General features: G+C 39.6%; 3 protein-coding genes across 5 annotated transcripts in view; all 3 read left to right on the forward strand.

Annotated features, from left to right (window-relative positions):
• Positions 1-5,194: 5,194 nt before the first annotated feature.
• Positions 5,195-10,771, forward strand: rras (RAS related). 2 transcript variants are annotated; one of them, XM_062480110.1, is made up of 7 exons: positions 5,195-5,375; positions 5,920-6,040; positions 6,286-6,373; positions 7,144-7,246; positions 7,808-7,916; positions 9,039-9,157; positions 9,374-10,771. In XM_062480110.1, the coding sequence occupies exons 2-7, from the start codon at positions 5,954-5,956 to the stop codon at positions 9,459-9,461; spliced, it is 594 nt and encodes a 197-aa protein (XP_062336094.1). In that variant the 5' UTR covers positions 5,195-5,375; positions 5,920-5,953; the 3' UTR covers positions 9,462-10,771. The 2 variants fall into 2 exon arrangements, with proteins under 2 accessions (XP_062336094.1, XP_062336086.1); XM_062480102.1 differs by having other exon boundaries at positions 5,196-6,040.
• Positions 10,772-10,957: 186 nt separating this feature from the next.
• Positions 10,958-13,920, forward strand: prrg2 (proline rich Gla (G-carboxyglutamic acid) 2). 2 transcript variants are annotated; one of them, XM_062480090.1, is made up of 7 exons: positions 10,958-11,169; positions 11,609-11,704; positions 12,009-12,163; positions 12,526-12,559; positions 12,782-12,914; positions 13,061-13,201; positions 13,364-13,920. In XM_062480090.1, exons 2-7 carry the CDS (start codon positions 11,617-11,619, stop codon positions 13,401-13,403), a joined length of 591 nt encoding a protein of 196 aa, XP_062336074.1. In that variant the 5' UTR covers positions 10,958-11,169; positions 11,609-11,616; the 3' UTR covers positions 13,404-13,920. The 2 variants fall into 2 exon arrangements, with proteins under 2 accessions (XP_062336074.1, XP_062336065.1); XM_062480081.1 differs by having other exon boundaries at positions 10,961-11,169; positions 12,000-12,163.
• A 1,236-nt stretch (positions 13,921-15,156) lies between these two features.
• The window catches only part of prr12b (proline rich 12b), a 28,667-nt gene continuing 19,761 nt past the window's right edge, over positions 15,157-24,062 (forward strand). The window contains exon 1 of the mRNA XM_062478794.1: positions 15,157-15,403. Within this exon, the coding sequence (XP_062334778.1) occupies positions 15,321-15,403 (83 nt within the window). The 5' untranslated portion in view covers positions 15,157-15,320. The remainder of the gene's footprint in view (positions 15,404-24,062) is intronic.

A 24,062-nucleotide genomic window follows, 5' to 3' on the forward strand; every position in this document is an offset into this window, starting at 1 on the left:
AAACGCGGAGCCCATCGTTGCTATTTATGATACCAGTAGTCTAAGTTCGGTTCAGTGTCAGTCAGACACTTTTTCTTCTTTGCTTTTGTTAAATAATTCAAGTTGAGGGGATGTTTGAGTCAGCCCAGACAGCTGAAAATATACTGCGCTAATCAATTAGCTAAGCAGTGAAGTTACCGAAAGGGCGAGGCTTATTCCAACATAAAACGCTGTATGTATATCGTTTTAATCAAATAAGGTTGGATTATTTCTATGTTTAGTTGCCTGTTCATGAAGATGAAAGTGCACATAATTAAATAATAAACCATTGCTGCAAACCAACAGGAATCCTTGCGCTTTCTGCTCTATTATGTTTTATGTGGGTAGGGCCCCATATAGTTATTGAAACGAGCCCCCAGATGCTTAACCCTGTGAAGCCTGACACATCAACTAATAGACAGAAAATTCAGTTTTTTGTTATTTTAGTGTTTAGTGTTTATTTTAGTGTTTATTGAACCTTTAGTCAAAACCGCTTTGTTGGGGCTGTCAGTGGTGTTGAGCTCATTGCTGTTCGGGTATGGCCCTGTAGGCAAATTGGTTCTGAGCTTGGTTGCATTCCTAATTTAGGTTTGCAAATGTGACAGTGGTAATTTTACATGTGTGTGTGTGAGAGAAGGAGAGCAATTACACAAGAAGGTCTCTCAAGTAGGCCTGTGTAGGCTACTACAACACCTGGTAGAAGCAAGCCGCTCTGTCGTTAAAAGTGTTTTGTGGAGCCACGCTGTTTGTTGATGTGTTAAATAAACACATCAGTAGCAAGAGGGAGTTTTGTAGCTTTAATGGTATGTATCCTATATTTCGAAATGGTTTGTGCCCCACCAATTTTTTATTTTTTTATATATAAAAACGGCACTGCAAAAGGTGTACCTCAAGGCTCAGTATTAGGACCCATTCTATTCACAATCTACATTAATGAATTGTGTGCAAACATGTCAAATGCCTCATACCACCTTTATGCAGATGATACTGTCATTTATTGTTGCTCACAATCAATTACTCAGGCATTTCAATTTTTACAGTCTGCCTTTGATGCAATACAGATCCGTCTGGAGAAACTGAAACTGCTTTTGAATGCAAATAAATCCAAATTAATGTTTTTTTCAAATTCATCTGTTCCTATGGAAAAGATCCCTTCAATCCGAACTGCCCGTGGTGAAACTCTAGAGATAGTTACCAGCTATAAGTACCTGGGTTTCATTATTGATGAGGAGCTCTCATTTAAACTACATGTTAAAAACTTGATATCAAAATTAAGGGTGAAGCTCAGTTTTTATTACCGACATAAATCATGTTTTTCTCTGAGAGCTCGGAAGCTTTTAATATCGGCCACGTTCTTGCCTGTTCTTGATTATGGCGATGTTGTATATATGTCAGCGTCAATCAGCTGCCTTCTTTCCCTGAGTCCTGTGTATTACAGGTTCATCACTGGTTGTAGCCGCCTCACCCATCACTGTGAACTATATTTAAAAGCTGGCATGCCTTCCTTGGAAATGAGATGCTGCACACACTGGATGACTCTGGTGTATAAGGCTCTTCTTGGCCTAATTCCCACTTTTTTATGCACTTTCCTTCGGAAAACTGAAAGTCGTTATGCACTACGCTCAAATGACATTCTGCATCTTTCTGCTCCTCGAGTCCGAACTGAAACGGGAAAAAAAGCATTCAGTTTCTCTGCCCTGTCTGCTTGGAATGCCCTTCAATTTTTATTTTAAAAAAAAGACAATGGAAATCTTTTGAACAGTGCCTATGCTCTTAAATTGTTACTGTATCGATAACTTCTGCACTTTAATTTTCTTATTTTTCTCGATCTTAAGATTTTAAATGTTGTTTTGTTTTTTGTTGTTTGTTTTTTACTGCCTGTGTGTTATTGTTGTTTGTCTGTTTTGACCACTATGGCATGCGCTGCTGCCTTTCTTGGCCAGGTCACCCTTGTGAAAGAGGTCTTGATCTCAATGGGCTTTTTATCTGGTTAAATAAAGGTTATAAATAAATAAATAAAAACAATATGAAATTTTGCACGGTACTTCGGAGTGATGTCATCTTGAAGCCTGTTAGGTTTAAAAAAAATCAGTCTCAATGACACTTGATTACTTACTGACACATAGATATTGAGGCAATGTGTACATATTCACATAATTATGCCCCTTTCAGACATTTTGTATTGTATTCATTTTAGCTAAATAACAAATTGAAAGACATCAATTCATCCCATGTCTACCAAATTTCAAGTCAATTGGACCTACGGTTCAAGAGAAGAAAGAAAATGTTCCCAAATTTTCACTGTACAGGAAAATCCATCATGGCGGACCTAATGGGTCCTTGAGGCTTTTTTGTTCCCAATGAAAAATAAGGCACAAATGTTCAGACATGTTTGACTTATGGGGTGGTGGGAACATCCCATAGACTTTGGGCGGTGCCTGTAGCGCCACCTATATTTGACTGTGGGCCATTTGTGGGGTGGGAGTTGGCCGTGGCCTGTTTTATCAATATGCCAAATTTCTAAACTTTTTTTTTTACCAAGGAGGTCAATCACCAATGGCTTTTGGTCCCATGAGAAATAAGCAAAGTTTGCCAATTTCCAGACATTTTGGACTTATGGGGTGGTAGGCTACCACAGCATTGGCAATTTGACTAGAAAAGATGTGGAGGTTGAACAAGTACTTCAGAGATGACAGAGAATTTCAATTGTGATCTGAGAAATAGATACCAAAACCACTGAGAAGAACTGTCATTACCAGCTGTACTATCTATCCATAATTCCAGGAATCTGTATGTGTGCCACCAATTTCATCACGGGCACTATACACTATCTATAGCTCAAGGAATCTGTATTTGTGTGTTTCACTGACATCTTAATCACTGACTGCATCACAGGCACTGTGCACTAGTTTCTAAAAAACAAGTGAAAGGAGTAGCCTACTAAATAGCTGATAGCATTGATTTTTGTATCACATGATGTATCTGCTTCTTGATCGACGTGGTACCCCATTCTGCCAGTTTTCGGATTCTACTGCAATGCCTTAGTTTGCATGCTTGCGACTGGTTGTCGCAAAGTATGACATGTACAGCTGGTTGCGAGCATGCACGAGCCTCACGGTGTGTGTCCACTGCAGCGACGCAAATCACTTGCCATCGCTTGCCTTCCCACAGTTCACCCGGGGGCGTGTCAGACAGATTAAAGGTCCCATGGCATGTAAATTTCACTTTATGAGGTTATGTAACATTAATATGAGTTCCCCTAGTATTTGGTCCCCCAATGGCTAGAAATTTTGCTAAGTATAAACCAAGCCCTGGGTATTCTTCTTCGCCTTTGAGAAAATAAAAACTCAAACGGTCCAATCTGGAACCTCCCCGCTGGTTTCCTCCCCTTTCTCTGCTTTTCCCACCCAGAGAATTTGGCCCGCCAATGAGAAAATGAGCTATGCGATATTGGTTTTTCCTCGAGAGACATCATGGCTTGCAAACGACCGAAGCATGGCAGTTAGCCCCTCCTCTCTCCTCCTCATAGCATTTAAAGATACAGACACAGAAATGGCACATCCTAAGGAAAGCTCATTGTGGGACTGCTCGTAGTGGGTGTAATTTTGCACCAAGGCTGAATTTCGGGAAAGAGACTTCAGATACAGTATAAAAGCATCCAAAAACAGAATGCCATGGGACCTTTAATGCAGAGTTGTAGTCCTCTAAAGTCTCTGTTGTAGTTCGTATAACGTCATGGCAAAGTGTGCAGACTTGGGTTTACGTACTTGCAATATTGATCAAAATCAATAACTTACATACAAAATACTAAACTGTTTAATAGACATACGCATTGACATGTGTAAAAACGTTTTATTATATTTCTTGAAATCTCTGCTAATCTATCTATACGACTAGGGAGTCCCAGCCGGGCTAGCTAGCTAGTTACCACAGAACGAAGTTACTTAATGTGACGAGACTGAATATGAGAGAACAAAAAAAACAGGAGCACAGACAACTTTGGCAACCCTGCGCCGTGCATCATTCTTTTTGTTAATGTCTCTGTACTGAAAACAATTCGATTGGCCATCGCTAGCAAAAATCGCTCCTCATTTGCATAATGTTGAGAAAATCGCAACTCGAATCGCCTGGCTCCATTGAAAATGAATGGAAAGCATGTCATCGCGTCGCTCGCATCGCTGCAGTGGACACGCCCCGTCAGAGCTAGGAGCATGGCGAGCCACTGTTCTGCGCAAGACCGGAAGAGCCGGAAGTTAAAAGATGGCACGGTCCATTTCTCGCTCTTTTTTGCCTCACTGCGCCATTGGGCACTTTCCATAGAAATGAATAGGCCCCCATTTTTAAAAAGCTCATTGGCTTGGTCTAGTTATTATATTCTATGATCGGGCACGAAAGCAGCTGCTTTTCTTATACTGGTCACACATGAGGAAAACAAACAGTTTACAATGAGCGCGCTGAACCCAACAGGATGTCTGACGTGAATTACTTGAATCTAGCCAAAAACTGTTATTGGCTATATTTAGTAGTTCTATTAAGCCTGGAAAAAGTGTTTATCTTATATTAGAAAATTAAATGTCAGATTTGATCAAGCATTTGAAGTATTTTACATACACAAAATACAAGTATTTTGTAACAGATTGCATCTGATTAGTTTCCGTCCACCAAAATACAAATTACAAAATACAACGTAGAAATTGCAGCTCAAATTACTTTATATTATGTTATGGTTTGAGAGTAGCCGTACATACTGTATTTTGGTCAGGTTACTGTAGGTAGGCTAAATGGTTTTCTAAACATTATAAAGTAGCCTACCAACATATGTTTATGTCCAGATTCTACTCTTATAGGGATAGTCCATGTGCGTTTGAATGTGACAGGCTAAAAGCGTAAAAGGAGTAGGCCTATCAAACATCCGTGTAGACTTCAAACCCAGCCACAACTGGCAGTATTGCCAATTAAGGAAGTGAACAGCTGGGGTTTATTAAAGGTGGCTATTTTTTTCCGAAATCAGCCTAAACAATACATTCTTACGAAGTTAGATTGGTCTCCTATAATTTTAACGAACCATCAAGTTACCCCTGTGTGATATTTACTGTTTAGCATCATAGCCTGGAAAATAGACTCGACTGAATTTACAAGAGGAAACGGAATAATCAGACACGCCCACCGGGTCATACGCATGAGATTTCGAGAAACCTTGGGTTTAGAAAAAAAGTTGCCTGAGGCGGTGAAAAAAAAGAAGTCAACGAGAAAAAATGAAGAAATCGCTAAGATCCACTAGTCGCCTCGGATAGTCGGGTTATGGTTTTACCTATTGTTTGGAAGGGGAAATCCTGAGATAATAATGAACGTCGAAAGTAAGAGAAAAGCTTTACTGTTGCTTTGACGGTCTATCAACCTTTAATCGAGTCATAAAAGTTGGCATCGGTAGCCTAATTTACTCAAGGCGGGTGCGGAAGGCGCTTTCCTTCGGACTAAAGTATGAGAATTATTATAACATGTAACCTCTGTCGACTTTCCTTATTTATATAGACAATCTTTCTATAACAGGAAGCAGTCATTAAGTCTACACACTTATTTGAGGATTGGATACTTTGTTTTTAGGGTTAGGCTTTACAGGGCCAAATATTCAGTCGGGGTCTTTTGAAACGTTCCCAGACCATTCTTTTTGTGTTTGATTTAAAATATATCGTTGTTTTATAGATGTTGTGGAACAACCTAATCAATAATACAGCCGTTCAGGTTATTTGAACATTAAATATATAATAGGCTACTTCTTTTACGCTTTAGTAGTCTACTTGGTAAGCTTTGTTCAAGACGGGGTTTTAAAAACATTTCTACCCAGACTTTATCAACCTGTATCGTTAGACCTAGGCTACAGTCAGTGTTTTATTTCAAAAGAATAAAAAAGGTAAAACCATACACTTAAGTAGCCATGTCTGCAGAAGAGGAGAGATTCAAACTCGTTGTCGTGGGCGGAGGCGGTGTGGGCAAAAGCGCTTTAACCATACAATTTATTCAGGTGAGTGTTACAATGTTTCCATGAAATAACCTTGTCGGTGAAATAACCTGGGAACGCAGTGTCCTTGGTTATTTGATGCGTTGAGTCCATGTTTGATTAACTACATAAAATGTACACTAATAGGATATACATGGTATAGATCAACGTTAAATTTAAGAGCATATTGTGTTATGGTAGGTAGTAGGCAAAAATGAACAGCTCGGTGATACACACTTCTTTAACTGTAGACTTTAAATCTCCCATAGTCATACTTTGTGTCGGACTATGACCCTACCATTGAAGACTCCTACACAAAAATCTGTACAGTGGATGGGAAGGAGACACGATTAGACAGTAAGTATTGCTATGTATTCCACAGTTCGTGCTGATCCCTGATACTAAGAAGGAGAGTTGAATGGTGCCAGTTTGCAAAGCCAACAAAAAGAGCTGAGTCCGAATGATTCATCTCCCTCTGCTCTGTTATGACTTGCATTTGGCAAATGTTGATGCTTTAAGCCAATGTGTTGTCTTAAGGGTGAGCCTAAAATGGCGTGTCATCTTAGTTTTTATGTTAATGGAACATTGCAAGCTAATAGAGGAGGGTCGCATGCATAGAAACCCATTAATATTGCGTGTTTCAGGGTTAAACAACTAGTTCTGTCTTCATCCAAATGTCTTTGGTTATCCCTTTCAAACAGAAAAATGTTTTGTCTGTGGGTGCAGCTGCTCCCTTATCAAATGCCACAGATACTGTATACAGAGATGGAGACAGTTAACATGTCACTGACAGGCATGTGTTGCTTTCAGAAGTGTAATAGTAGAAACAGACCATTTTTTTTTGCAATGGAGGCAGAGTACACGCACTACTGGTCACTTTAACCAGTCACTGCCCAGAAACATCCTCTGAATTTGAAGCACATGGAGGTGATACTGTTAGCTTGCCTGACCCATTTGGTAATGGAGATAAAAGTGAGGTTGACTCAGGTGTCAACTGTTAAACTGGCCCGAGCCCGCCTGCTGTCCTGAACGACTCACTATGGCAGTGTGTAATTGTGTCACTCAGTATTGTGTCCAGCTTGGAGTGATCCGTGTGGAGTGTGCTTAACTGTCTGTGTCTTTGTTAGTCTTAGACACAGCTGGTCAGGAGGAGTTCGGAGCTATGCGGGAGCAGTACATGCGCTCAGGAGAGGGTTTCTTGCTGGTGTTTGCCCTAAATGACAGTGGCAGGTGAGAGTGATAAATGTGTGTGCATGCATGACAAGTGTTTTTTTTATTTATTTAGAAAATGCTTTTATCCAAAGTGACATGCACATGGTGCATATAGAAAGTACAGCAGAAATCAAGGATCAGAACAGCATAGTTGTAACATTATTTCAGTGGTTAGTCAAGGAACATGACAGCAAAACAAATACATTACATTAATTCATTTAGCCGTAGTCTTATCCAGAGCGACTTACAGAAAGTACAGAGACATTCCCCCGAGGCAAGTAGGGTGCCTTTCCCAAGGACACAACGTTGGGAATCGAACCGGCAACCTTCTGATTATTAGCCCGATTCCCTAAGCGCTCAGCCATCTGACTCTGAAATACAAAATCACAAGTGGCTAGGTCCACACAAAAACTGGAACCTTCAATCCAACAACACAGCCTAAACAGAGATAAGAAAATACACTTATCTAATCCAAGGGCGTTATTACAACTCCAATTTAGCATTCAATCAGTTGTGGTGAGAGGCACAGTACAATTTTTAATTAAGATCGGATCATTTCCTTACTCCCTTTTCCCACAGTTATAATGAGATCCATAAGTTCCACACCCAGATACTGCGTGTGAAGGACCGGGATGACTTCCCCATGGTCCTGGTCGGTAACAAGGCAGACCTGGACCAGCAGAGAGTGGTACGTTGCCCTTCTTTTTTCAGTTAGATTTAAGGATCATAGAGCTTCTACATTTGGATCTTGGGGACCCTAGATGGCATATTTGTTTAGTAAAGGTTAACCAGAAAGGGTTGGGACCTCTCCATGTGTAGATCTGCGAGAATTACATGGCACCGACTTTTACACTGCGTGTCTTCACAATTTAGGGGGGAAATAAGGCTGTTGGTGAAATTACACCCTTGTGGGGATGAACATGTTGTTCAATTGTAACTTGTTTAACTGCATGCTCTTATGGTTCTTCCCTTTGGCACTTATTTGGTTTTCCACAATGTATGCTTCATGTTTTGGCTGCTCGCAATGTTTGGGGCTATCTCGTTGTTAAGATCAGTGACCTATGCTCTTTTGTAAAGCTCTCTCTTGGAAGTCGCTTTGGATAAAAGCGTCTGCTAAATGCATAAAGAAGAAAAAGAAAGAAGAAATTGTACATTTGTTGCCCATGAAATAATGTTTAAAAGCCCAGTGTTCAAAAACAAGTGTTGCTTTCTTTTGAATCCCAGTCGCTGACAGTTCTTAGTTCTCCATTATAGAAGTGATTCTCTGTTTCATAGTGATTTCTTGGTAGAAAAAAGGTTAGTGAAAGTTAGTGGTTGAAGGTGTGTCGAATTCAAAAGTTTGACATAGCTGTGTCAAATCCAAAAGTTTGACATAGCTCCATCTTTTGGTCTCATTTATGTGTGTAGAGAAGGGCCTAGTTTGAGTCAGACTGGTGAAGATGGGCAGCATCTGTGTTGCGTACTAGGCTTTACTTTTTAAGGCCAGGATTAGTGCATATAATGAAGAGGAAGGGGCAGAGAAGGACTGGATAGACTGTTGGGATGCCACTTGGATGTGCCTTCTCAACAAGTCAATGAAATATAAAATAAGGCATTTATCATTACTCAGTTGGCAGTTTATTGTTGTATTTCAGCTTCCTCAAACGGACATTCCTCAACAGTGTATGCTTGACAATTCACAAATAATATGATTGTTTTCGGACCTGAACTCTCAAACAAGCATCCTTCAACAGCATCCCAAATCACTGGTGGATAATTGTAAATGTCACAAGTTTTCTCAATTGACGTGTCTGCTCTTCCCTTACCCCAGATCTCGAGAGAAGACGCTCAGGGGTTTGCAAGAGAGAACCGGATCCACTATATGGAGGCCTCTGCCAAGAACCGCTACAATGTGGATGAGGCCTTCCTGGAGGTTGTGCGAGCTATAAGGTATCATCTGATAAGTGATGAGTAACTTGTGATTTTTACACAAAAGCAAGATAAGAGGCTAGTCTATGCCATGTACACTACACTGTACATGTTAGAATAAAACATTTTAAATTATGCATTTTCTTTCCTACCTTCTCTGTTCCTGTCTCAAACACTGATATACTTTTCCATATTTTCACCACATGTAAACACCCTTCCTATCTCTCCCCCACACAGGAAATTTCAGGAGACTGAGAGCCCTCCTCTCCCAGCCAACCACACAGGAAAACAGCAGAACAGAGGCTGCCCCTGCACCCTACTTTAAATGCCCCCAACCCTTTTTTTGCAGCATTGTTGCCATAGAGACCAAAACCCATGATTCATTGCTGATGTGCATTTGAGTCTGTCCTGCTTACCTGAAGGGAGAGTGGCGATATGTTATGGTGAAGATGAGTGGAAAAAGTGTGTGTATGTGTTTGCATGTGATGTGTGTAATGCTAGGGGGTGAGGTTTTAGTGTTGGGGTTGCTTAAAGTGGCAAGCATTTGGTATAGTGTAACATTTTCCAAGTGATTGTGTAACATTTTCCTATTTCTTCTTCTATGTATGCTATTTTATATTTGGTATTCTGTCATGTCTATAAAAAGGTTGTAAAAGGAAATTATGTTTGAGTTGTATGGGTGGATAGTTGATGTATTGTGTGTCATTCAAGTAAGACAGTCCAGCAGTGACACCTTGAGTTGATTTGAAATAACTGTATCAGCGCAATGGCACATCTAACATATGCCACCAGACCTTTTTCTTTTCTTTTTAAAAGTGGAGGGCAGGGAGAGAAAAGATCAGCAAGAGGGTAGGGGTTTGGGGGGAAAGGAGATGGAAGTTGATTTATGGTCATTTGAACCAACAACAGTAGTCTTTGTGGTTAGTTCTGGATTTTTATATAAGATATAGACACGCTGATAGCACAAATGGGAACTAAAAGACGAGAATTCATTCAGATTTGTTTTTACATTGAGAGACTTGAGAATTGGTAAGTGTTTATAACACTGGTACCTTTTTTATTTAGCAGTTTAGTATTCATGACCACATAATGTTATATGTTTGCACAAAAGATGGACTGGTAGGTAGAAGTAGGTTGACACTAAAGTGCTGTTAATTTTGTGGGGGTGGGAGGAGGTTAAAGTTTGTCCAGGTACATTTGTCTATGCATGTAGTAATGTAAGCCTTTTTAACTTAACATTTCAGTTTTGAATGCCGCTTGCAATGTTTTGGGCACACACAGCTACCAATTATGCTTCACAGAATCAAATACATTTTAAAGAAATGCATATGAAAACTGAAATCCTTAGTAGGTGGTGCCAATGTCCAAATTAATAATCTGGAATACTCACATTCTTGGTACAAAGCAGTCCTTGATGTTAGTGGTCTTTACTAAATGTTTGTACTTAAGGGATGAAAAGAATGACTCTGTCTGAAATGTAATCCTCACCAGGCTTTCTTATGTTAAATTTATAAGATGGCTTGGTGACACCTTGCCTTTCATTATGAATCTGTATTTAACTTGCACCCTGTAATCCACCAGTAATGTATTTTGTATTGAAATAAAAGCCAAAGACTTTTTGTATTACTACCATAATGAATGATGAAACTTAATTCATTAAAAAATTTGTGGAAATCTATTACCGGTACTTCACATTGGGTTAAAGAATAACGGAATCATACATGGCTGTAAACATGCACTGTTTTAAATTGTTCCTCAACATTTAGTAAACTCCCTTACCGATTACCCACACCCCGCGAGCGCGTATGTTGTCAAACTGGAATGTCTTGTGACGTAATCTGGGTAGGAAGTTGATGGGAAAACAGGTGATTGTGTAGGCTGTTTTACGAGCCCCAAACCCGTGAAGAAATTGGTCGTCTATTCTATAAACGTAAATAATTGAGACGAATCCGCAACTTATTAGATGTGGGACTGAATACCACCAAGTGGGCTAATATATTTAATTGATTTGGGGGGAAAGGCGGACGCACCAGGTAAGGAAGTAGCGGAGATTTTCTCTTCATTCACTTTCAATTTAAAAAGGCTAGGCCTACTGGATCAAGCTACTCAAGCGGGTTTTAACTATTTTTCTGTCAACGTAACGTACACCAAATTACCGTCTTAAATTATGCCTTATTAGGCTACGTAGCTAATAATTTTTTCAAACCCATTATTCCTGCATTTTTCCGTTAATCCAAACAATTTCTCACAATTTCCTGTAATAATGTGACAGAATTTAAATTGCAAGTGGAACACATTTTGTTAATGAACATTTCAAAATGTATCTAATGGAGTGAAATTATTTTGGACACAAGGTGGCGACACGAACAAATGATGTTCAGATGAAAAATCTGATGAGAAATCACAGTATTTTAGCAAGGATGTTTATAGACCATCATGTTCATGGTGTGAATAGTTGTTATTGCTTTTCAGATTTCAAAATGGTTGCATTGTCAGAGATATGTCTAAGCATGGCTGTGCTTCTCCATGTGGCTTGGGCCAGAGTCATCTACAACAACCACAATGGTGGTAAGCAGCCAGTGTAAACATCTCTCTGATTAATGTTTTAAACAAGTAATTGATTCATTTTACACACTGAGGCAGTCCATGTAGTATGTCATCTTTATGCCTTGCTGCTTGTAGTTTGTGTTTTCTTTTTTAGTGTGTCAGTTTGTCTCTTAACATTTGCATCTGTCTCCCTCTTTTGATGATCTATTTACATTTTATTGACTTTATAAATCCTTAAGAAACTTCCAGGCCATTCTGATTTTATGAACTATCATGTACACCTCTTTCCTTGACCACTTTCTATGGATGGGGTCAGTGTTCTTAGGAGACAGGTCAGCATTGTCATTTCTGTCACGGTCACTGCTCTACAACAGCTGGGACTTTGAGCTGATTGTGCCAGACAGCCTGGAGAGGGAATGTAAGGAGGAGATATGCAGCTACGAGGAAGCCAGGGAGGTGTTTGAGGACACCACACAAACGGTATGATGGAGAGTGTTCAAGTCTGAAATGGAAACTTCTTCCTGCTTGTCCTGTCTTTCCCTTTACTCTCACTCAAAGAAACACGGATTAATGTAAAGTTCAAGTCTGTGGAGACTTGAACCTCTTTCTCATCTGTGGAGATGAGAAAGAGGGGACAGAGAGAGAAACTTGAAGATTCTTTAAATGAGCCATGATTACCATTCAACCTGATAATCCATTTAACACACAGATCCATTTAACACAAGTACAGAGCTTTTCATATGGAGGGTGTGATCACAGGAACTTGTGCTCTTTCAGAAGACTTATTGATGCCTGAATGGAAATCTAATATTTTACTTAAGATCTTGTTCTTTGTTTTACAGGATTTATTCTGGAGTGCATATGTCAGCAGTCAAGGTCATATTTGATTACCGTTGGGAATATTCTCAGAAATGTCATTTTACATAGTATATTCATTTAGCAGACAGGAGTATTCAGAGAAATATTGTTGGACTAATCAGAATACATGTCATATTTTTGGGGGGGATTGGGGAAGGTCATTAATGTATTGAACACAATAACATATAAGACCTTGTTTGTAATAAGCTTTATTAACTTGTTGACTGTATTATTGTGTAGATTCTACACCAAAAGTGGATGTTTCAGCTCTGGTGGCAGGAATACTGGCCACTGTAGTGTCAGCTATTATTGCCATTGTTTTGGGCATCTACTGTTACAAAGCCAGGAGAAAGAATGTGCGGACGGCAGGCAGGTAAGAGCCCCAGCGTCTTTTTTTGCGAAAGATTTGTTTGATTGGTGCATTGGTTTACCTGACACTTAAAGATGGAGATTAGGTGTAATGAGGCATTTCAAGTTCTATCTTTTCCTTTGATATTATTTTTATGTCTCTTGGTCCAGCGCTCCAGTGAGGTTGGCTTTAGATGGTCGTCCGGCCCCAGAGACAGTGCCGCTTTCAGGGATCATTGCAGGACTGCCATCCTACAATGAAGCTTTGAACCGCAGTGGGCAACATGATGCCCCCCCTCCACCTTATTCTGGGTATGTGAGAATAACTAAATATGTGGCAAGCAATCCAATGACATCCCTCTCCATGAATACTGTGTGTATGTGTGAGACAGAGAGTGCCTGCCTGCATGTTTTTTTGTATTCTTTTATTTTGATGGCACATACACTTCTCTCTTCTTTTTTTCTTCTCCACAGGGGGGTGCCATCAGAACCTCCCGAGGCAGCTAATGAGTGAAGTGGAACAACTTCCAAACATGTTACATGAGTATGAATGAAGTCAGGATGTACTGTTTTATTAGGGAGATAAGAATACCCTTGAACCGTTTGAGTTCCCACATCAGGTGGGTGTACAATATAGAGACGGAAAGTATAATGGTGAATGTATACATCCACAAATACTCAAATCCAAATGGCCACATTGACACCTAGAATGGGTTGACTTTGAGAATCTTGACAAGGCAAAAGCCATATGAATAATTTCTTGTCTATTATAAAGCAAGGGTTGTGCCTTCTTAGATATGCTGTTTATTTCTTTTAGATATGAGATGCTTAGAGTTTTGGAATATAAATTTGTTTAGTTAGGCAGCCGACTGTGAAAGATGGACAGCATTTACAAAAATAAATAAACGTGTTGCTTTTGTGGGTAAGTCAATTGCAATAATGTTTCAGTTTTCGCATTGTTTTAAGAGTGTGTTCTGCCACTTTTATATTGATACATTTTAAATTAAAATCTTATGTTTCAAACTTCCTAATTATGTGTTCATGTGCCATTGTCAATCTAAATTAGGTATGTTATACAATTGTGGAAAATGTGTCATTTATATCATTTGATTTTGATTAGTTTTATTAACCGTCTTCCTTTTTTGCCATATAGTTAAGTGATCCTGTGAATTATCTTTTTTTTTATAAAGAAGTTATGAAACCGTCAGATATTTTAATTGACAAGCATTATTGGGCTAATATTTACATATACAATGTGCCTGTTTCCAAATAAGACTGCAGAAATAGGCCTACAAAAAAATGTGTTAGCAACATGCTGCAAAAAAACGAACATTTATTCAGCATCACTCCATTCGTCACTGTCTGGATGCAGCTGCAATATCTCGGCGGTGCTATTTGTGGAGTGGAATCCATGCACATTTTATTCTGATAGTAGTCCTGACTACATCATTTCCATATTCACACCATGGTTGGAAAATTGCCCTAATCTTCACTGCTCATTGCTCTAACTAAACTGAGACACCAAGAATGAGTTATAGACGGATTGCGGGTGCGAGTGTGTGTGCGCTAAGAAGGGAGAGAAAGTGAGTGAGTGTGTGGGTGAGTGAGGAGAAAGAGGGAGTGCACAAATGCGTAAGCCAGCCAGCCCAGTCATTCCCTCTCAAAAATGGCGTCTTCTGAACAAAATGACCGAAAATAGCTCTTGTAACGGGGCCTTTATGTGAAAGGCCTGGATTAAGATTTCAGATCGCCCGTAAACCACACATTTGCCATCTTCGCCTGATCGCCTTTCTGCAGTAACAAAACACCAGCCCTGCAAAGCAGCCGTTGTATTTTGCTGTTTAGAATTAATTTGGGCATGATTAGAAAATAAAAAAAATCACAATGCGTAATAGTTTGTAGAATCATATTTTCTAAATGACAACGTGAACAAAGTTGTATGAAATTATGTGGTTTATCACACAGTCGCACATCCTAATGGTTTGAAATGTGAGCATACATTTTGTACAACTCAAAGACTGGTTTATGCGCTGGCATCAGTAGAACCGCTGGCTATGCCAGAGAAGACAATAGACATTGAAATATATAGGGGGCTGGAGAGGGAGGGAAGGAAGAAACCGGATTTTTGTGGTGGTGGTTGGTGTGACCCCCCCCCCCTCTCTCTCTCTCTGTGTATATATATATATATATATATACACCCTCCTCCCCTCTGTATCCTCCATCTCCCCCTCCTCCTCCCCTCCATTCCTCTCCCCCTCCGCGCTGGTCCTAGTCTCGAGGACTTGCTCGTGAAACGGGAGAAATAAACAGACACTGAGCAGAGGAAAAAAAGACACAGGGAGTGATAGCGTAGGCTACGATAATTTAAGACATCTCCTCCCTCCCCTTCCCCTTCACAATCTCTCCATCTTCATCCCTCGTCTTTTCTTTAATGGATAGAAATTATCCTGGTACAGGATTCGGTGATTTGGGCGCTGGAACGGGATGGAGTTACGAGAGATCGGCGAAGGCAAGGTAAGCATTTGTACCCCTGCATGTGCACCCATATACACTGGATGCATAAACATGCTTTGCTTGCTGTAACAATGCCCATGCCGATAGAGGCATTGCAATTCGTGCTCCCTCTATCGCTCTCACTGTATTCATATACATAGGTCTGCTCACTCAATTGTTTGGAAGTCTCAGGTACAGCCATTTGTATTGCATTAGCAAGGAAGGGGTGTCTTGAAAATGCAAGGAATGCGATTGAGAGTTAATGCGTGATACTGAAGGTAGACCGAGACAGAAAAGAGGGGGGAGTAGGGCGAAAAGAGGGGGATGGGTTTGAGTATACAGCTTGCTATCGAACGTATTATCAAAAATAAATAAAAATAGAAAAAAGCCTGTCTGCTGAAAATCAATTATTAAATTTAAATAGCTATTTAATGTTAATAGACTGAACATTGCTTATAAATTATTCCACGTATAATATTTACAAAACAATGACGGTTGCTAATTCGCTAGCTACCTCCTACAAATCAAATACATTTGGTAATGTGATGGTTGAAAGCTAGCTACTGTCGGCAGCTTGCATGGCTACTGTAAGTAGCTACTAGTCTAGCTCACTCACTGTTCAGAAATGCAATGGCTCTAGTGCTGCAAAGTCGAGTCGAAGTATGGTGCAGTGGTGGTTGTCGTCGTATAACCGTTCAGCGTCTTCTATATCTAGCTATTACCCAATGAAATAAACTTGAACGACGGTTTTGGTATTTACTATACAAAATAGCCAAAATGTAATAATAAATATAATCTTTGCATTATTGCGTATAAAACGCGTTCAAAATATGACTGCAACCCAGTAGCTAGACTATCATACAAGCAATCTTGACAGTATCGTTACTAGTACTTGTAGTACAATTAATGGACTGCATAGTTGAATTAATAATTATCAAATGTAATTAATGAAATATCGTTCCAGCGACATTTAAATGACTAAATCAGGATGATTTAATATAGGATATACCTTGCAAGGTAGCTACAGTACCCATATTAAGAATAAAAACATACTGTGTTGTGTTGCTATGTTAAGTATCTATGCATTTTCACTCGAACGTTAGCCAGCGAAACCATAATTGCTAGGTACACACTAGCAATGCTAGTGAACCAGCAAGCTAACGTCAGCTAATCCAAAAGCAACAAACTGGGTACTATACTGCAGACACATTAAGTTAATGCCAATTCACTGAGAATCTCTAGCTAAACTAGCATGTTGGATGTGAATCGTTTTAAACGAATGTCATTCATTTCTTGACATTGAGAGTTTTCAGATTAGGGTTTAATTAAAGTCATAGCAAACCATGCCAGATCATGTTTGCTATCGGCAGGTACTACCATCTAGCTTGGTATAAATAGCTAGCTTAGCTGGCATAGCTACTTTACTGTAGCCTAACCATGAAGTGACAAGCAAGCTAGCAGAGAGGGTACTTTGTAAGGAGTATCACAAGTGTCTTTCATTGGGCATCAATAAGTGGCATCTTAAGAAAACAACCAACATTGACAAAACATTAGTTAATTATTGTTAAAATGTTGCAAGTTAAAATAGCAGTTAATTATAATGCCCCAGTCTGTTGGTATAGAGGCCTACTTACGGTTGAAAGAAGGCGACCTGGCCACGCACATTACCAGTCGCCTTGACAACCAAATCAATCTTGGTAGACCATGCTACTGTAGCCTAGCCTAGCTACTTTGTTGCTTGAGCTTGATATTCACGTCCTTGATAAAGCATTGAGAAGGCAATGTTTAGCAAGGCCTTAGTTAATTTGCATTTATTTCCATATTCCAAAGAAAAAGCCCACAGTTGGTTTAATCAGGGTTTTGTGTTTTTACTATTATTATTTTTTACATAGAAGCATCTTTGAAATATTCATTTGGATAAATGCCTCGTGGATACATGTGCTTTATCGGCTGAGTTGACAGTTAATCAGAATCAGAATGGGATTTATTCGCCATGAAAGTTTGCACAGACAAGGAATTTGCTTTGGCAGGAAGGTGCATACAATAAACATATACCTAAAATTTAAATATGTGGACTATCTATACTAAGGGTACATAAACTAGCAGTACTAAGTGGGATTAGAATATAATTAAATATACAATAAAATAAAATATAAGTTGCCATAAATTACAATATAAAAATACAAAAATACAAATATTACAAAAAATACAAATGTACAAGATACCATTTTGTAATGCAGTGCAAAAAGCAGTGTGTTTTAAGCAATAAGTCATTAGAGTCAGTGTGGTCCCTTGGCCTTGTTGAAGAGGCCAACAGCGGAAGGGAAGAAACTGTTTTTGTGGCGTGAGGTATTGGTCCTGATGGACCGCAGCCTTCTGCCGGAGGGGAGTGACTGAAACAGGGAGTGTCCAGGGTGGGAGGAGTCGGCCACAATCTTCCTCGCTCGCCTCAGGGTCCTCGAGGTGTGCAGGACCTCGAGGGTAGGCAGATTGCAGCCAATCACCTTCTCAGCAGTGCGGATGATACGCTGCAGTCTGCTCTTGTCCTTGGCAGTGGCAGCAGCGTACCAGACGGTGATGGAGGAGGTGAGGATGGACTCAATGATGGCTGAGTAGAAGTGCACCATCATTGTCTTTGGCAGGTTGAACTTCTTCAGCTGCCGAAGGAAGTACATCCTCTGTTGTGCTTTCTTGATGAGGGAGCTGATGTTCAGTTCCCACTTGAGGTCCTGGGAGAGGATAGTGCCCAGGAAGCGGAAGGACTCCACAGTGTTGACTGGGGAGTCACACAGGGTGATGGGGGTGAGTGGGGCTGTGTTCCTCCTGAAGTCCACAACCATCTCCACTGTCTTAAGAGCATTGAGCTCTAAGTTGTTCTGGCTGCACCAGGTCACCAGGTTGGCCGCTTCCCACCTATAATCAGACTCGTCTCCACCAGAGATGAGCCCAATAAGGGTGGTGTCGTCCGCAAACTTCAGGAGTTTGACGGACGGATGACTGGAGGTGCAACTGTTGGTGTACAGGGAGAAGAGCAGAGGAGAAAGGACGCAGCCCTGAGGTGATCCGGTGCTGATGGACCGGGAGTCAGAGACTTGTGTTCCCAGCTTAACGCACTGCTTCCTGTCAGACAGGCCTTCTAGTAATGGAGTGTCCATAATTAGGTGCGATTGCTCTCAGCAAGGCTCCCTATTGTTATCTGACATATATTATTATTATTCATTTCCTACCCTAACTTGTCAATCTTGCACCACATAGACGTCTCATTGTATGTCATTTTCTTACTCTATAGGCTACACATTAAAACAAATGCATACAATACAATTTATTGAAATGTTAATTCTTATATAGCCTATGGTTTGTCTATTATTACAGTACAATGAAATGAATCAATAGGCCTACATACGTTTTGAATTTTGAGTTTTAAGTTAAACGTGTGCCAATGTGTAGATTACTCATACACCATCTCACAAACCCAATCATTTAACCCTCGTGCTGCCTTCGGGTCACATGACCCAAAGGTTCATAACGAACCATTGTTGTGTTTACCCAATTTTACCCAATACAAAAACAAATAAAAATAATTTTCTTTTAACCATTCCAATGTGGGGGGTCTGAGACAGCCCGACAGTTAAAAGAAAATGCTTCACTTTGTTTTTGTATGAGGTAAATTTGTCGCAATACGACGGTGGGTCACAATGACTGATGGGTCAGAATGACCCGAAGATAACACAAGGGTTAACACAGAAAATGCATAGTATCCATATGTGTAAACATTTGCTTCATTTTGCTTCAAGTGTGCTTGCTTCAAAGCATAAACTCAAAAGAACTTGCTGACATGATAAAATATAACATGTTTTCCATTTGTCAATTTGAAATAGCTATTTACTTTCATCCAGCCTTTCCCCATCAGATATGCCCCTCCTTTGTCACATCCCCTGTGTTGGAGTAGGCCTAGACCCAAACAAGCCGCCAGTTGTTTTATGGCTAAAGCCCAAAGTCAAGGGCATCTCCAATCCCAGAAGCTTAGTGATGTGGTCCAGGTATCTTATTGCATCCCACGCCCCTGTGCCACAGACAATATATATTTTGTGCATTTGAATCAGATGTGGAAAATATTTTTGACGCAAAATATTTGTGAAATCCAACACATCTTCAAATAACATTTGAATTTCATAAAATGTATTTATAAAAAATTCACTTATTCCAAGTGACCTGGGGTCAAATGTATCAAACTCTGTACATTCATCTGTAAAAGTACGCCCACGGAGAAAACCGGAAAACTACGTAGCCTACGCAATGTTTTTCTCAGATTTATGAACACTGCATACGCGACCAATATCACACGTTCGTTTTCATCGGTCCAATCTCAATGTCCCCCCTAAACCCTCACAGACTTAATGGACTTCACCTGTAAGTGACTTGAGTGCAAGAGGCTGCAAGGGCTCAAAATGGTTTGAATAAGAATGGGATGGTACTTTGTGGCACTATATATATCGAACTATATATATATATTATAGAACTTTTACAGTCGATGTGCTTGACTTTTGTTGGGCATTCCAACACAGGGCCCAGCTCACTCAGTACAGAGTTTCAAAAGAATAGCTGGAGGATATCTAGCAGCCAGTCATAATTGTGGGCCAATAAATCGGCACAATCCCTGAACTCCCGCTTGCCTTAATCTCCCATTGGCAATGTCCTCCAAAAGCGCTAAAGCATTGTGCACCAATAGTATATGACAAATATAAAGATAGGAAGTCCCTGCAGTGTGTGGTCAAGACGGCAGAGAAAATTATTGGATATAGTATTATTGGATATAGTATAAACGAAATAGTCTCCCGGCAATCGGTGACACATACATCAACAGATGCAGTACTGGGGCTACCAGCATTATGAATGACTTCCCACGCTGCCAATAGACTATTTGTCCCTCTCCCGTCAGACAGGAGGCTGCGCAGCATCAGAACCAGAACAACCAGGTTAAAGAACAGCTTCTTCCCAGAAGCTGTCAGACTTATTAACTCTGCCACACTCCAGAACAGACAAACTGAACTTTTGATCTAAAAGTTACACTGAAATTGTTTTACTATGCTGCTAATTTCTCAGGTTCTTTAAGTATGTATCTATGTGTGTGTATGGTTGGTTATCTGTATCCATTGTATTTATTTATGATGAGTAGTTTAGTTATTTATTTGTGAGTGGTTTTAACCGGACCTCAGTACCTAATTTCGTTCCAGCTCATGTACCATGTTTTTGGAATGACAATAAATGTATCCTTATCCTTATCTATATATCACATTTGGAATAACTCATTTGTGGCCCCAATTCATACATGTTCTTTCTGGCTAAATAGGCTAAAGCCAGATAATTGGCATAATTTGTAATATAGCCTACCATTTTAGCCTAGATAGCCTACAATTTTCTCCTATTGTAAATCACGTAAAACTGTCATTTGTAATGCATGCACTTTCTCTCTGCCTTTCGGTCAGTGTGTCGCTATATCACATAAAAAATATACATACGCATGGGTTCTAAAGTGCGCAGAGGTACGCAGATTCTCACATGCTTTTTCATAAATCTGAAATTGTGTAAAAACACCCATACACGTTTCTGCACCCATTTTCACGCGTAAGCGCCTTCTTACATTTGGCCCCTGGAGTTAAGAACCTGGCATAAATGAATTGTCATAGTACCAAATAGACAGAAATTCCACTACTCTGTAGCACACAAATATAGCTTCAGGTCTTATATCTAGCAGATCAATTTGTTTTAAATGATTTTTTTAAATGACTTTCTTTGACAAGCTGAATTATATTTAGGTCTGGATATTAGGCTACCTTGGCTAGGGGTCATTTATCTTGCTGCATGATTAAGCTTCCACAAATGAGTTTGTTGACATTTAGTTGTATCTGAAAATATTAAATATTTCTGTACATTTCAGAATTCAACCAGCTTCTGCCATCAGCAATTGCTTTATCAACGAAGATAAATTAGACACTTCCAGCGACAGCCATTTCCAAACCATAACCATAACTCCACCATGTTTACATGTTCTTCATTTCAACACTCGGGCATAAGTTACTCTTCATCTCATGTCTATCACATATCATTTCAGAACTCTACAGGATAATTTAGGTATTTTTTGGATAAACGTAACCTGGCCTTTTTGCTTCTAAGGCACACTAGTGATTTGCATTGTGAAGGGCACGGTCTAAGATTCTGCCAGTGTAGTTTTTCTTCTTATGATATGGACTCATGAAGGCCTACATCTGGTTGAGTTTTTGAGTAGTCTTTCTTGGCCGTCTCAATCGGTTGAGAAGGCTTTTTTACTGAAAAATATAACTGTTGATTTGGGCCTTGCCATTGTTGCATCTTAATTTGCATTAGCACTGCTGTGTTTCTCAAACTGTCACTGCTCAACAACAGTCTGCAAAAGGAAAGCCGAGAATCAAGACTATACATTGACAGCTTTCCTGCATGACACACATGAATACACTAATGAACGACTTAACCCTTGTGTTATCTTCGGGTCATTCTGACCCATCAGTCATTGTGACCCACCGTCGTATTGCGACAAATTTACCTCATACAAAAACAAAGTGAAGCATTTTCTTTTAACTGTCGGGCTGTGTCAGACCCCCCACATTGGAATGGTTAAAAGAAAATTATTTTTATTTGTTTTTGTATTGGGTAAAATTGGGTAAACACAACGATGGTTCGTTATGAACCTTTGGGTCATGTGACCCGAAGGCAGCACGAGGGTTAAAAAAGAAAGTGAAAAAGAAAGAGTGCTGTGGAGTTGGTTAAATAAATTCCTCAATAAAGTAGGGAATATGCTCATAAGGTGAATCAATGCCATCTGCATTTTGACTTTAGTAATTCTTTAATGTCAAATACAAAATGCTGTAAGACATTACAAAATAGCACCAAATGTGTTATTGTTCAATGTTCTTTGATACTCATTGTATCTACCAAAACACTTTTTTTTCTAACAAATGTCATCAATTTCTGCTGTAAAATATTTATGACGTTTATCAAATGTCTAAATTCAAGTGCCTGCTTAAAAAGAAATTCCAGTTGTAAATAAACAGTGCTTGATTGTGAGAGTCCATCTAAATGAAAGATCAATTGACTCAACCCCCCTTCTTTTTCAATTGCTCGTTCACAGTCTTAAGGACTGAAGCTCACTTCACTGTGAGTGTTACGGGATTACTTAGTGGTAGTGTAGGAGAAGACAGTGTTTTTATGGAGGAGGAAAAGACATGGAAAGAGAAGAGTGGGCTGGACAAGAAGCAAATGTGGGGAACATCTAGTGAGTGGATGGGAACAAGGGAAGAACGAGATTACTGGTTGAAAAATAAGGTGCGTAAAGGACCAGGGAGAAGAGATGGATAAGAGCAACAGAGAGGTTAGAAGCTCATTTGAAAATGCTGTGCTGTATAAGTACAACATACCCTATGTGTTTTACTGGCAATTCTGATCAACGATCCTTTGCACGGTGGAATATGTCTCATCAACTGAACGACACTGTCGTTCAGTTGTTTATATTGTTTATATTAATACTGTCTTATATATTTTTTTAAATCTTCGGTATTCGTGCAGCAGTATGAAAGTGCAATTTTTGTGTTTAGTTGTCTCATTTCATTATTCCCTAAAGAATTTTTGCTTTACTTTAAAAAAATGTTTTATTGTGCCTAAGACTTGTGCACAGTACTGTATAAGCAAGAGGGTCAAAGTTCAAGGCGCAATGTTATGATAAAGTAGTTGGTCCCTTTGTATGCATCCTGCATGCAACAGTACGTACTTTGTAAGGGCAGCTGCAGTATTCTAAAAGTAAAAGAAATGATGCAATTTGAGATGCAGGGACAATCTTCAGGCCAGCCACAACTGTGTGTGTGAATGAAGTAAGGTGATCACTAAAATAAATCACCAGCTAAAGTCCATTTATACAGTTATGGCTATAGCTCAACAAATATTTCCCCACCATGTACTGGAAACATATTCAAATATGAGGACACATGCTGTTTTTACATACACACCAATTACACATACACCCACACACACACACACAGTGCTGGCTGGTCTGAAGTCTGAGTCAGAGTGGCATATGCTAGCAGTGCTGTTGCTAAATTTAGCACAGTGTCTGAAGAGGAGTCAGATACGCACTCAGCTCACCACACTTTTATCAATGAAAAAACTCTCGGTCTTGTCTTGTGGTTTTGTTGTCTGGCTATAACTGACTGCTACTGCTGATGGAATGTGAACGACTAGAAAGCTTGCCTGTAGTTGGATAAGCAATGGGGGGTCGACCAATCTACATGATCTCTTTATTCTCACCTAATAGGCCTACCCTTGGGTGTCAATATACAGTGTAGGGCTATAGGAAAAGCAGCTTGTATACCTTTTTATACACTCCAAAAGTATTTTTTTTAAATAAATGATCAATTGTTCTATATATAGAACTTGGAGCAGGCAAGAAGATTGTGTATTTGTGTGTCAGATGTGTGGGGGTAGGGGAGAACAGGGGCTAAATTTTTTAGAAAAACTTAATTTTAAAAGACAATGTTTTAGACTTAGATATATTTTTGCTTGGGTCAATAACTCACAAGTGTGGCCTATCAATACTAGGTGGTATTTTGTACAAATGTCGAACAACTTCAGTATAATTTCATTTTGAACACAA

Source organism: Osmerus eperlanus, chromosome 2 (assembly GCF_963692335.1).
Source record: "Osmerus eperlanus chromosome 2, fOsmEpe2.1, whole genome shotgun sequence".
Taxonomy (NCBI): Eukaryota; Metazoa; Chordata; class Actinopteri; order Osmeriformes; family Osmeridae; genus Osmerus; species Osmerus eperlanus.